The sequence below is a fragment of the Nilaparvata lugens genome, chromosome 4, assembly GCF_014356525.2.
Source record: "Nilaparvata lugens isolate BPH chromosome 4, ASM1435652v1, whole genome shotgun sequence".
Classification (NCBI taxonomy): domain Eukaryota; kingdom Metazoa; phylum Arthropoda; class Insecta; order Hemiptera; family Delphacidae; genus Nilaparvata; species Nilaparvata lugens.
The window spans coordinates 62319421-62334565 of NC_052507.1; the positions used below are offsets into that span (position 1 = coordinate 62319421).

General features: G+C 34.5%; 1 protein-coding gene across 2 annotated transcripts in view; it reads left to right on the plus strand.

The window, feature by feature from the left end:
• Window positions 1-15145, plus strand: part of LOC111045190 (kinesin-like protein Klp98A) — a 68884-nt gene that overhangs the window by 33570 nt on the left and 20169 nt on the right. For both annotated transcript variants that reach the window (XR_005571092.1, XM_022330521.2), the window contains exons 4-7: window positions 1142-1336; window positions 6181-6330; window positions 10393-10568; window positions 11893-12116. Coding sequence is in view for 1 of the 2 variants with exons in the window: in XM_022330521.2 (XP_022186213.2) it covers window positions 1142-1336; window positions 6181-6330; window positions 10393-10568; window positions 11893-12116 (745 nt within the window). In the remaining variant the exon portion in view is untranslated. The remainder of the gene's footprint in view (window positions 1-1141; window positions 1337-6180; window positions 6331-10392; window positions 10569-11892; window positions 12117-15145) is intronic.

The window sequence follows — 15145 nt, forward strand, 5'->3', positions numbered from 1 at the left end:
TCCTTAATCTTGAAAAAATACAATTAGTTCAAACTGCCCGGACTGAGACAATTAATATTTATTATAATATAATTAATATTTATAATATATAATATAATTGATTTCTCAAGATAAAGATCCCTTCAGGTAAGCGATATCTCAACAATCACCTGTTAACGAATAATAAATATATAGATAAACTAGTAGTTCTGTGAACAGTAGACCTCGCGCAGCTATAAACCGCAGCCTCCTCTTATACTGTCCATCAGAGTAAATCCTGTCTGTATGTCGTGTCGGCGAGATATCGGTGTGAGAACAGCTTATGGCTGTTGGGGTTGGTGTATCAAAAATGCTAACATCAAAATCTAATCTCCTTCAAGACATACTGGCAACAGGACAGCCCAAGTTCAAAGCAGAGAAAGTTCGAGAGACAATACTATGATATTTTAGTTATTAATTGCATGCGTTATTGCACGCAATCAATAGTTCATTTATTTATTTATTCACAATGGAGACAACGGGTGTTCCCAAATATGTCTCCCTAACAATAAAAATTGTACAGATACAAATGAAAAAAGAAAAGTAATCATAAAAAATACGAAATTACAAAATATACAAAAATACCACATAATTCAAAAATGAAAAATACAAAGATTTCAAATACTTATGAAAAAAGTAAAAATAAAACTAATTGGGAATTCAAAATTTATAAAAATTAAAGAATATAATAACAAATAATGCACAAAAATTTTATCAATAGAATAAATAACATTTATAACTGAACGACGTCCCAAACCATATGCATTTAAACATTCGCTGTAAATGCGCATCATATAAACATTTAAACATTCAGAGAAATGCCAAACCGTCGACTTGAATCTTAGACCTCACTTCGCTCGGTCAATAAATTTTACCGTCTTAAACCAACATTGGCAATTGACAAAGTCACAGCAGCAGACAAAAAGTACACAAATACACAAAATATAAAAACACCAAATATAAATGTAACAAACAGATATGGGCCTTGAAAAGAAAATTCAAAAAGTATTCATGTGGGAAAATGAAGAATGACATGAAATATATGGCATTGATTATCATCTAGATTTGTTTAATAATTATAGTTTCAATTGAATTAAAAACTGATTTATTTATTGAATTTCAGGTGTTCAACGACTTGGGCACAGACGTGGTGGACGCGGCGTTTGAGGGCTATAACGCATGCGTGTTTGCGTACGGCCAAACAGGTAGTGGAAAAACGTTCACTATGATGGGATCGAAGTCCAATCAGGGTCTCATGCCTAGGATATGCGAGGCGCTTTTCAAGCGTATGGCGCTCGGCGCTAACTATCGCATAGAGGTAAATATAGTAAACTTTTAATATTAAAATGAAATAAGTAAATATAAAAATTGAATGAATAAATTTAATATGGTAAATAGTGTAAATATAGTGATGATAGAAATCAGGATATTCTATCGTGTTCAAGAAGTTTAAACTATAGTGAGGTCCACGTTATAATGACAGTATTTGATCAACTTTGGTTTGCTATCCTTGTCTATCATTCGACATAGCCGGTGGTATTATTTTTTTCTAGGTCTACAACGATGCCAATTATGTTTTTGACAGTGTAGAAATATAATTAATTAATGCAGACAATCGGCATCGCTATTCTTCTATCTTTATCCACTGCCATTATAACGTGGACCTCACTATAGTTTTGTTTTACTTCAAGTTATTTTTTCTATCTTACACCCAGTTGCACAAAAATATGTTAAGTTTTAATCTCAATTAAATGCCACGAGAATCAACCAGAGGAGCTTTCGTCTCCAAAAATCCTTCTATGAATTTAATCACGATTAAAATCTAACAGGCTTTTGTGCAACCGGGGCTTAGTATTTTTTAACATTTGTTTTAATATTCCATTTCGTTATTCATATTTTTAGATATCAACTGTTTATTCATTGATAATTCTGTGCGCGTACTTAAATTCATTTCTTTGCGCACAGTTCACATTATTATTGTCTCCCTATTCAAAATTTACCTTGGTAGTGGTTTAAGACATAGAATCAGAAAATGTAGCCTCATGCGAATACAATCAGGAAACAATTTATAACAAAGAGCCAATTTATACGATCCTGTTTGCAGATTATCAAGTGGTACAGGGTGGGGCAGGGCCTAACTTATAACCCTTCCAAACTCGTCAATCGGCTCTGTCCCACTCTGTTTTAGCAGAAGACCAGCAGGATGTGATATATTTATATGATTAACAATCTCACATTCTTATTTTTATTATAATTCTTTTTCGCCACACTGCACAGAAAGCAGCTGTTTTCCAGTCCCTACGTAGATCTGAAAGGCATTGTGATAGAAGAGTTGGCGGGAAAAAGTATTAATAAGGATTCTTTTGTTATTAGTAAATTTCTACCAGGTATCCAGTCTGTTACAACAGCGATTTACAAGAATGTAGCTGATGAATTCAATGTTTTTTTTTATCAGTCGGCCAAATTCTGGCTGATGCTATAGATTCTGGAGAGCCTCTTTTAGTCGATGATAGTCAACATTTGAATCGAAATCACTTTGAGTTTCAGGCTGTAACTGAAGCTGAAATTATGCATGCCATAGGTAGTCTCAGAGGTGGGTCAGCTCCAGGGTAAGATAATATCTCTGCTAAGTTCCTGAAAGATAATATTGCAATTCTGATCAAGCCACTAACTCATTTAATTAATCTTAGTTTACAGTCTGGTGTGTTCCCTGAGTTCCTAAAGATGGCCAAGGTTTTTCCCCTCTTCAAATCTGGTGACCCTACCGACAAAAACAATTACCGTCCCATATCATTGCTAAGCGTTTTTTCAAAAATTCTAGAAAAAATAGTGAAAGAACAGCCCATTTTCTATCTTAATAGGAATAGAATTCTATGTGACTGTCAGTATGGCTTCAGAAAAGATAAAAATATACCTGATGATCTATTTGACATTTGCAAAGCCATAAATGAAGGAATGAATGAAAATCGACGAATGATGCTTCTATTCCTTGACCTAAAAAAAGCCTTCGATTCGGTTGATAGGAACAAATTATTGAATAAATTAAACCTTATTGGAATACGAGGTACAGCGTTGGCATGGTTCAAAAGTTATCTGTCAAATCGCCTTCAGTTTGTTTCCTTGATGGATGTCAGTGGTGAAGATGTGGCGGTTGACTTTGGGGTGACTCAGGGAAGCACTTTGGGCCCAATCCTCTTTTTAATCTATATAAATAATATATCAAAAGTAAATATACATGGGAGGTTATTTTTGTTTGAAGATGATGCATTGATATTTTTTAAAGGGCCAAGCTGGGTTGAAGTTAAGGAAAATGCTCAAAATGACCTTTTTCACATAAAAACATGGCTTGATCAGAATACATTGACAATGAACACCACGAAAACGAAATTTATGCCAATATCATTGAGACCAACGACCGATTACAATTTATCAAGTTTGAAATTTCACGGCTGTGGGGATTTTCTCAGTGTTACATGTGGGTGTTCTTGTATTGAAATGGTCACTTCCTACAAGTATTTGGGCGTTTTTTTCGACCATAGGATGAGGTGGTCTGCTCACATTGAATACATAAAAAAAGACTTAGAAAATATATATATGCATTTAGAATGATTAGCTATGTACTGGATAAGAGAGAGGTTAGAATGGCATACTTTGCATATGTCCAGTCCCTTTTGGAGTTTGGTATAGTTGCATGGGGTGGTGCTTGCAAGACGGTACTTCAGCCACTCTTTATTGTCCAGAAAGCCATTTTGAAAGTAGCTCTAAAAAAATCCTCGTTTCTCAACTAACATTCTCTTTGAGGAGAGTGAGGTCCTGACTGTAAGATAGCTCTTCATTAAAAATATTTCAATACATTTATTCTCCAACATGAATATTCTTGGGCCCATTACACATATGCATCAAACGCGGTATGCTGTTAACACTGGTATTACAGCTATACCCCTCCAGAGATCCCTTACACAAACAAATTCCTTCTATATTTCACATGTTCTGTACCGTAACTTGGCTCGTCACTTCCCACACCACATAGTATTTCAGGACGTCTCAAAATCCTTATTTAAATTGAAATTGAAGAAATTTTTAATACAGCTGGGAGTGGACAATTCAGAAAACATCATCACAACAAATTATACCTACCTTAATTGATAAATTCGCTGGTGGTGACAACCTGACTACTGTTCTTGGAATCTGTATGCATCATTACAATAATTAACCTTTCTATTATTTTTTTGAGCTATCCAAAAATCCTCTGTACGTAATAATAATATTAAATAGGATTCTGAATGCAGCAAAATTAGTGTTTCCTTTCTCTCTAACAAACTTATAATATGCAACTCTGGTTTGCGCACAGGCATTTTTTGCCCATGCAGACCATTTTCTAAAGATTTACTTGGCTTACTGTATTCATGAGGTTGATTTTATTCTTTGTTGTTGTTTTATATTGATAATGAGTACATAAGATTATTACTTTGTATGTAAAGTGCATTTTTTTTAAAATAAATATCTTTTGTCTGTCTGTCTGTCTGTCTGTCAAATTGTTTGCAGACGACTCTCGTCTGACGTCAGAACAGGTTTCTTTCCGACTAAGGCCGGAAAGAGTACCCTTTCCGGCCGCTAAATTTCAAGTGTGCTTAAACAGCTGATCAAAAAACTTTCCATTATTTGAGTTTATAATTCAATAATTAAAACATTTATAATAATATCATTTTATTGTCATTTGAAATAATAAAAAAGTATAAACTCAACCTCCCACATAATTGAACATCATCTTTTAGGTTATTTAGACAAATCAGAATAAAAAATAAAAATACTTGGAAAATTTCCTGATATTCAGATTACCTCAGATTTGCTAGAGCTATCACCTTCCACTTCTGCTTTCGGAAGTGTTTAGTAAACAACTATTCTCATATATATATATATTGTTTATTTTTGTGTGTGGCGAAAAATAGCGTTCGCACCACGGGCAAAAATGTTTTTCCGACTCCCAATCTTTTCTAGTCCTCGTCCTACGGCCTCGGACTTGAAAACCGATTTTGAGCCGGAAAAATCGCATTTTCTGCTCTAGGTGCGAAATATACTATTTCAAAGATCGCCCACATACCTCGCAAAAACTAAAGGAGCGAATCAGAGAAGAGATCCAGGCCTTATCAATCGCAGTGTGCCAAAATGCGTTTTAAACTTCGAAAATACGCTACATCAGGGTATTTCTGCTGATGGCCGCCATTTTACTGATATCATTTTCAAAAAATTAAGAATAAGAACTACATTTCAAACTGAATTGAACCCATTAAATATCTTTTTCAAAGTTGAATGGTTCATTACTTATAACCCTTCCAAACTCGTCAATCGGCTCTGCCTCACTCTGTTTTAGCAGAAGTCCAGAAGGAAGTGATATAAGAATAAGAATAATTGTATTCCTTCAATGCATAACAATGCTATCGGAAACGTTAATTTAATAATAATACCGTACATAACTTCAGGTTTCAATTTTACAATAGTAAAAGTACATAATAATAATAATTCATCTATACAAGGTATCTTTCAATAGAATAAAGAATATAACATCAAATAGGATAAACTCATATAACATAATAGAATATAGTCATTAATTGATAAAATGAAGAATACATCAAAAAGATAACAATACAAATATTGAGAACACTTATACTTGAAGATATATTCTTCCCTGCTTCAATTAAAACAGTTGTCAAATGGTAGATTAAAGAAATCTGAGAGTGAGTACAATGGATTTTCCAATAGGAGGCGCTCTATGTTATAAGTTTTAGTTGGTAGGTTCCTGGCTAGTATGGGCAATCTATTGAATAATTTCAATGATATATGATTCGGGCTGGTTGCTATCCTATTCAATCTAGTATATGGTACATCTATTTTTGATTTGTTCCTAGTGTTATGATTGTGAATGTCGGTTCTGCAGCTATATGAGCCTAAATTCTTTTTTATTTGTAGGAGAAGTTTGAAAGCGACCATGCTGTAAACTGTCATATTTTCTGTTTTATAAATAGAGGCTTATATTTATATGATTAACAATCTCACATTTATATTTTTATTATAATTCTTTTTTTTCATTTTGAATTTGTTTCTATTTCAAACGGTATTGTTTGTGTTTTTGTGTGCATATAAAGTTTCTATTCTATTGTATAGGTGAGCTACCTTGAGATCTACAACGAAAAGGTGAAAGATCTGCTGCTTAAAGACTCTGGCCACAACCTGAAAGTGCGCCAACATCCCACCAAGGGTCCTTGTGTCATGGACTTGTCCAGGCATCTGGTATCGGAGTACAAACATATTCAGGTAACAAACTTTGTTTGAATTATTTTCAATCAAATTCGGATCAGTGATTTGATAAATAATATAAAGGTGCGTACAGATATACGCGCCGCGAACATGAGCAATTCACTTCTAATCAGCTGACTATATCTATATTTTTACAGAAACGGTAAGATACAGATATAAAAAGCTTGGCATCAGCTGATTAAAAGTGAATTGCTCATGTTCGCGGCGCGTAAATCTGTACGTATCTTAATAGAGGAAAGATAGCATATGAAGATATCCCATGGTATAGGGTGTTTATGTTCCAAATTTCACTGTTAACTCAAGCCGATAGTCATAGGCCCGGTTGCACGAAAGCCGGTTAAATTTTAACCGTGACTCATTTCACGAGAACTAATTAGAAAAGCCGTCTTTTCAAAAACGCCTTCTCTGATTGGTTCTCGTGGAATTAAGCACGGTTAAAATTCAACCGGCTTTTCTGTAACCGGCACTTAGTCTTTTTACTTGTTAAGTTTCCCGCGACAAAACTTAATTTTATCTCCTTTAACTTCATTTTAATTTTAACTCCAAATCTGGCAAAAAGTTGGAGTTGACGTTTTAGGAGGTTTGTAATAGAAATATTTTGTGTTACAAAATTTTTTTTTTTTGAGTCTTTAGATGAAATTATTCATGGGGTCGTTCAAGGATAATTTTACTACTTTTCAAATTCAAATTCATTTATTTGCCATAAAACAATATAGATTGATAAAATAAATATTCTAACTTACAAAATGGCACTACCGGCAAAGAAAACTTGTGCGCCGGCAGTGAGTTCAAACAACTAGGTACAGCAAACATGTCAATAGAAAGAAAAAGATCTTATTCAAACCACTAGAATAAATAAAATTATGGAAACCAGGTCACATCTCAATACTTACAAACGATAAGACAAAGTAACAGAATCACAAGCAAGTGACAAACTCATAAAGACCAATTCAAGGAAGCCATGACAATAATTTTTTTTATTTATAACACAAGAAAGAAACACTACATAATGGATATAGATAATTTAAAATGAACATTTATCCTAATCCAATCCAGTATAAGATTCATTATGGATTTTGTAATTCTATTAATAATGAATTCAGTTGGGACTTTATTTATAAACAAGTAACACTGATATTTAAACTGACGTCTACATACACTTAATTTGGTACTAAAATTTGATTCAATAATATTCAAGTTCTGTAAGCTTCAAATTCATTCTTTTAATCGAATTTTAATGTCAATTATTTATACAATCAATCAATTCATTTATTCCACAAACAAACATAATACAAAATAGTACAAAATATATAAAAATTTGAAAAGTGGACAACCCTAGGCATAAGCCCGATTGGGGTGTACTACTCCTAATTAAACAACTATAAATACTCAGAAAAGTAAGGCCGCTCCGCTATATAAGTTAACTTAGCATAATAAATTATGACTTAAAAGAAAATACATTTTTCCTGCTACGGTAGCCCATAAGATAAAAACAAGGATGAAATAATTACATTATGATGAATAAAAGATATACATAGATAAAACCAAAAATAGAAAATTTACAATGCAAATTTCCTTCTATTACAAATTCAACCTGAAAATTTGAGTATATTTATGTACCAGTATCATTTTTCTGATATCCGCGCACAAGCCTACAGCTTATAGGTCATCATCTTCACCTAAAATATGTTAAATAAGTAATATTACTCTTTTTTTATTATTACTTCCATTAAAACTAGTCACTAGGACTAACCATTAATTTTGTTCTCTTATTTCTTATCCTAAAATATTAATTTTCATTGCTAAAGTCTTCCAGTGAAGCCTACAGTTCTAATCTATAATTCTTCTACTTTAAATTCTTTCGCTACACATTTATTTAATTACTCATATTACTCATAACTGAAGTTTTTTGACAAATTTTTGAAATAAGAAGTTCTTTGATTCAATGTTTTTGAGTAATTGAAGTGACTGTCCCCAATGTACTGTTCCATGTAATGATTAGTAATATCTCTGAAAATAGCACAAAAGATATAACGTCATTGTTTCCTGGATAATTGTTACTCTGGCTGGTTAGTCATTTCCTTTGTTAGAAGTAATAGTAGTAAATCGAGAACAATAGCTTCTAAACACAATAATTTTTGTTCAATACCGTGTTGTGTCTATATGGTTATAATGATCAACATGTTGAACTGATATCTTTGTTCTTGTAATGAATTGGCTAAGAGTAATTAAATTAGAATTTTAGTGTCATGAATTAGTATCCATATCCCCCTACCATGCACGTTATAGTGGCAGTATTTGATTACCATTGGTGTTGCTATCCTTCTCTATCATTCGACAAAGTAGGTAGTAATATAATTTTCTAGCTCCCTAACGTTGCCAGATCGTTAACAGTATTCAACAACTTTGTCAGTATTTGATTAACATTGGTGTTGCTATCCTTGTCTATAATTCAACAAATCAGATTAATGAATTTTCATGATTAAGATGAAATATTTTGTTAATTAATTATTAATTCTACATTGTTAAAAGACGATCTGGCAAGAGAGCAAAGCGAGAAAAAGATAGTGCTATCCGCTTTGTTGAATGATAGACAAGGATAGCAATACCATTGCTAATCAAACACTATAGCTATAGTGAGGACCACGCTATGAATGGCAGATAAAATTGGTGATGCTATCCTTGTCTATCATTCAACAAATCAGATACCGCTATTCTTTTCTACCGCCGCAACGTACCTAGATCGTTTTTTTTTTTTTTTTAATTAGAAATATAATCAATCTACAAAATATCCAATGTCAATTATTATGAACTATTTCAATTATTCATTCTCAACTATTTATTAATTAATTATTGATGAATAAAGCATAATTGATTATTTTTAACAAGAATTAACAGTCAAAGTGGAGCAGCATAACCTAATTTTTAGACATTGGTGTACTACTATCAAAATTTGGTAAGGGAACAGTTTTGGGCTAGGCCTGTTGGTCCTTTTCTAATCATGTATTTAATTTGTGCATTGTTAAATGTAAATAAATAAATATTACATCAGCTATCGGTATCAACTATCTTCTATAGAAGACGATCGCAATGAACTTCGTTCTATCATCACGGACTATGAATCCTTTAAATGGTTCAGAACTCCCTGCTCCTAATCACAATATTTCTGTCGGCACAGATACAAAACTTCTAGGAGTTGCTTTAGATGAGACCCTATCATGGAATGCCCACATACAGCATCTTTTAGAGAAACTCAGTTCTGCATCTTATGTCATAAATGTATTGAAAGACACATGCAGTCTGAGTGTCTTATTGGACGAGTACAGAGGATATTTTTAGAGCTTAGTCAAATATGGGATATTATTTTGGGGTGCTTCGTCTCAATCAGACAGAGTTTTCAAAGCTCAAAAAATTATAATCAGACGAATTTCCAATTTGAGGTGGAGACACACATGTAGGGACATTTCCAAAAACAAAAAAATTCTCACTGTTCCCTCAATTTATATTTATGCGACTCTCATGTTTGCTTTCAAAAATAGCTTGCACAAAAGGAATGAAACTGTAAGAGGAACTAGAACTCAAAATTTATTATTTTACCGAATGCACAGAACATCTAAATTAGAAAAGGGAGCACTATACAGAGCAATTAAGTTTTTCAACCATCACCCAAACGAAATCAGAATAATAAATTCAAGGAAAAAGTTTTGACACATGAAGCATTTTATTCAGTCCGAGAGTTTTTAGATGACCATTGACAGCTTCTCTTCCTGAGATCCAACCCATTAATACAAGGTACTTATTCAAAAGCTAAATTCTGTAGGTCCTTCCACTGTGAGAGGGGACGCCAAACTGCCTCTAGGGCGAAAAACTAAGAATACCTTGTACTATTTCTCTCCCAAATTTAGGTAACTTAGAAGTCCAAAATGAGGATAATGATCAAATGGTGTATGTAACAAGGATCCAATGGTGTTATTAATGTATAATCATCAAGCTCTCTTGTTCTGAAGTTATTTTCACAATAAAATTATTATTTAGTCTTTATTTTTTCGTTTATTTTAGGATTTAATGGAACAAGGCAACAACCAACGCACAACCGCATCGACGAATATGAATGACGTGAGCAGCAGAAGTCACGCCATATTCACGCTGATGTTCGTTCAGGCGCAAGGAGGCCTCTCTAACGATGTACCCACTGAAACTGTGTCCAAAGTGCACCTGGTCGACTTGGCTGGCAGGTAAACTAATTCAAATTATACGAGAATTAACTGAGATTAATCAAGTAAATCAAATTGAAGAAGAAAAAGAAAATACAATATTACATAAACAAATCAATACAATTCCAACGTAAAATGCCCTAAAGGTATTCCTGTATTGGGCATTAACAATATTATATTCGATATAGGCCTATAAATAGAACAACTAACAACACAACCATGTTGTGTATAATTCATACTAGACAGTTGGCTTTTTCATGACAGTTAGGGCCGTAAGCTAAAGCTTAAACCAAATCTGGACTTTTTTTGGTTAAACTAAAATTCCGTTTGCACAATATCAGTTTAAACTCTGTATTGAGTTTAACCTCTGGGAAAGTTTAAACCTCCAAAGCAGGAGGTTTAAACCAAATAATTTGGATTAACTTGACATCTGTAAAGATTTGATGGGGAAACAGCTTACCATATAGTAATTAGTAAATTATTTCTCGACGGTTGTTTTTATTACTTCTGTAGACGAGAATAATTATTTAGTTTATAGTGAATCATTATTTGAATGTAAATATAGTTATAATAGAGGAATTGATAGGAGTTTTTAATGCGATTGATAAAGATGACTGCGAAGAAATTTTGAAACTGAGAAAAAATGGGCAAAAAACGAATGATTTAAATTTCTGGGATGATAGAGAATTTTGGATATGTCGTTGGATACGTTCTCTTGTGAATATGGTTAACAATAATTAATACCTTAACAATTATTAATACTTTAAAAAGTAAGGTTTTTAATAACAAATCTCATACACTTTACGAATTGAAGGCTTATATTGAAAGAGAGATTAAAATCATTTCTGAGCAAACACTACGAAAAATGGCTGCAAATGTTATGAAACATGTTTGAACCTGCGTTACTAGTGGAGGAAGCCATTTTGAACATTTATTGTGAAGTTTTAAAGGTAATTTGAATATAATAAAGGTAATAATTTCATACAGCATAACTTATAATTACTTTAATAACTTAATGTAATAAATTCACTTTCTCAAACTTCCATGTGCGTCCTTTTTGAAACATCCGTTATTTATATATATGTCTTTATATACTAATAACTCTGTAATTTCATTGTGTGCTATTTATATTCTTTGATTTGCTGAAGAATGTTTATAAATTCAATTATAATAATTCTATTGTACAAAACATGCAAAAAATAACCACAATCAACTTGAAAGAACTCACTCTCCACTCACAGACTCAAGTCTTTGTGGAGAGTATTCACAGTTAAATGTTTAAATGAATTTTATAAACTTTATTATGATTTTGTGAATAAAAAGCTATTTGATTGATTGATTGCAGCGAGCGAGCAGATGCTTCAGGAGCGACCGGTCAACGCCTGAAGGAAGGCGCTCACATCAACAAGTCCCTTGTGACTCTGGGTTCTGTGATCTCAGCATTGGCCGAGTTGTCAGCTGGTGTCTCCGGCCGCAAGGCGGGTGGTTTCATCCCCTACAGGGACTCAGTACTCACCTGGCTGCTCAAGGACAGTCTCGGTGGCAACTCTAAGACTATCATGATTGCTGGTTAGTATTCACTTTTTTTATGCCCGGATTGGTCTATGGACTGCTTCTAAGGGTGTGATACCAGTTTATGGGATCTCTACACAGTTTATTACTTTCCTTGCCCTATTACCATAGGTAAGGAAAGTATTGCTTTCCGAAAAAAATTAAGGTACCCCAATTTCTAAATTTCTATACGTTTCAAGGTCCCCTGAGTCTAAAAAAGAGTGGTTTCTGGGTATTGGTGTGTGTGTGTGTGTGTGTGTGTGTGTGTGTGTTTGTGTATGAGTGTATGTGCGTCTGTGTACACGATATCTCATCTCCCAATTAACGGAATGACTTGAAATTTGGAATGTAAGGTCCTTACAATATAAGGATCCGACACGAACAATTTCGATCAAATGCTATCCAAGATGGCAGCTAAAATGGCGGAAATGTTGTCAAAAACAGGGGTTTTCGCGATTTTCTCGAAAACAGCTCCAACGATTTTGATTAAAGTTATACCTTAAATAGTCATCGATAAGCTCTATCAACTGCCACAAGTCCCATATCTGTAAAACTTTCAGGAGCTCCGCCCCATCTATGCAAAGTATCATTCTCAATTATCAGGCTTCAGATACAATTTAAACAAAAAATTTCGAGTGGAAAAGATTGAGCATGAAAATCTCTACAAGTAATGTTCAGTAACATTTTCACCTAAAATTGGAAATAAGCTCGAAATTAGAGAAAATGTGATTATCCAATTGCAAACTATGGGCAACTGTTGATTCTATTAAATGATTCACTATGAAGAGATAGCAGACCTCGTGTGTCTCCAACGTTATTGCCCTGTCACCAGCTGGCTCAAATCTTTGAATAGTATACTTGAGATGCGCGGGAACACTAGCGACAGGTGATCAATATTCATAACGGTAAGGAAAGCTTTTTTTCTGTTAAGTATTTGTTAGGCATGATGCACACATAATATGAGCCCTTGTTCATGATCTTGAGTGATTAGAGTGTGGGGTAGAAGAAGATTCAGTTCATGTCTTGTTAACACATAAGTAATTCTGTACCCTGAATCCGTTATTTAACTTGGATCACTACAATGTTGGGTACGCGACTAGGTGTCACCCCGACTACTTGTCCCCTTTTAAAACCGGTTTTTAGGGGACAAGTAGACGTGAGCCATATCCGTCTACTTGTCTCCTTTCTGAGGAGGTGACAACTAGTCGAGGGGACACCCTGTCGCGAGGGTGCGAGGTGTCAGGTTGTCGTTTACGGTCACGACTAGTTGGCACCTCCGGTCCAGTAGGTGTCAAGTAGTGGGGGTGACAACTAGACGGCAATGGTATATTTTTACGAGGGTACAAGTAGTCGTCTACGGTCACGACAACCTATCCCCTCGACTCCACTCCACAAGAAATCACCATTTCGGCTGGCTCTTCATTTGAAACTTGTTGGAAAATGAAGCCTTACTATCTAGTTCTATATGAGAAGGCATTAAGATTCCTAATTTTGATATAAGATATATAATAAGACTTCATGTAATACCTCAGTTGATAACCAGACTGATAGCTTCATCTGCCATATCATTGATGGATGAAAATTTGACCGTCCTAGCATTAGGCTCAATTTACTCGTAAACGGTGCGTCTGACGGGAAAATATAACTCAACAAAATGTGTTTAGAATTGTTTTCTACGTCTGGTTCAGTCATCAAAAGGGCTTATTATTTATTTTTTTCTGTTTTCAACCAACTCGAAAAAAATTGTCCTAAAAATAGACGGCGTATATAACCCGAACCATGCGTTTGACGGGAAAATCTTACTGAACCAAAAGTGCTTAGAATTCAATTCCCCCCATTTCTCCCTTCCTTTTTTCCTCATTACTTCTCTTCTCTTCTTTGCCTGCCTATTACATGGGAAACCATAGTTGGCTAGGTACCTTCCTCTCTTTTTTTTCTCTTCTTCAACACACCCAAACACTAAGCCCATTGTTTTTTTATATTTGTAACATTTTATTGTGTTTTATTTGTTTCGTAAATCTTTGTAATTTTGTTTTGTCTTGTTTTGTGTGTTTTTAATAAATTGAATAAATTGAATAAATTGAATAAATTGAAAAAAAATTCTACATCATAACCAGTAATAAAAATTGCTTGAATCCTCCTCCCTACGCCGCGGGGGTGTAAGTTGTGCCAACTGGTGCTCTGTAGGTGACAAGTAGTCGGGGTGACACCTTGACGCCTGCGTGCAAGGTGTCATGTAGACGTGAGCCATCCCCGTCTACTCGTCTCCTTTCTAAGGAGGTGACAACTAGTCGAGGGGACACCCTGACGCGAGGGTGCGAGGTGTCAAGTTGTCGTTTACGGTCATGACTAGTTGGCACCTTTGGTCCAGTAGGTGTCAAGTAGTCGGGGTGACAACTGGACGGCAATGGTATATTTTTACGAGGGTACAAGTAGTCGTCTACGGTCACGACAACCTATCCCCTCGACTCCACTCCACAAGAAATCACCATTTCGGCTGGCTCTTCATTTGAAACTTGTTGGAAAATGAAGCCTTACTATCAAGATCTATATGAGAAGGCATTAAGATTCCTAATTTTGATATAAGATATATAATAAGACTTCATGTAATGCCTCAGTTTATAACCAGACTGATAGCTTCATCTACCATATCATTGATGGATGAAAATTTGACTGTCCTAGCATTAGGCTAAATTTACTCGTAAACGGTGCGTCTGACGGAAAAATATAACTGAACAAAATGTGTTTAGAATTGTTTTCTACGTCTGGTTCAGTCATCAAAAGGACTTATTATTTATTTTTTTCTGTTTTCAACCAACTCGAAAAAATTTGTCCTAAAAATAGACGGCGTATATCACCCGAACCGTGTGTTTGACGGTAAAATGTTACTGAACCAAAAGTGCTTAGAATTCAATTCTACATCATAACCAGTAATAAAAATTGCTTGAACTCTCCTCCCTACGCCGCGGGGGTGTAAGTTGTGCCAACTGGTGCTCTGTAGGTGACAAGAAGTCGGGGTGACACCTTGACGCCTGCGTGCAAGGTTT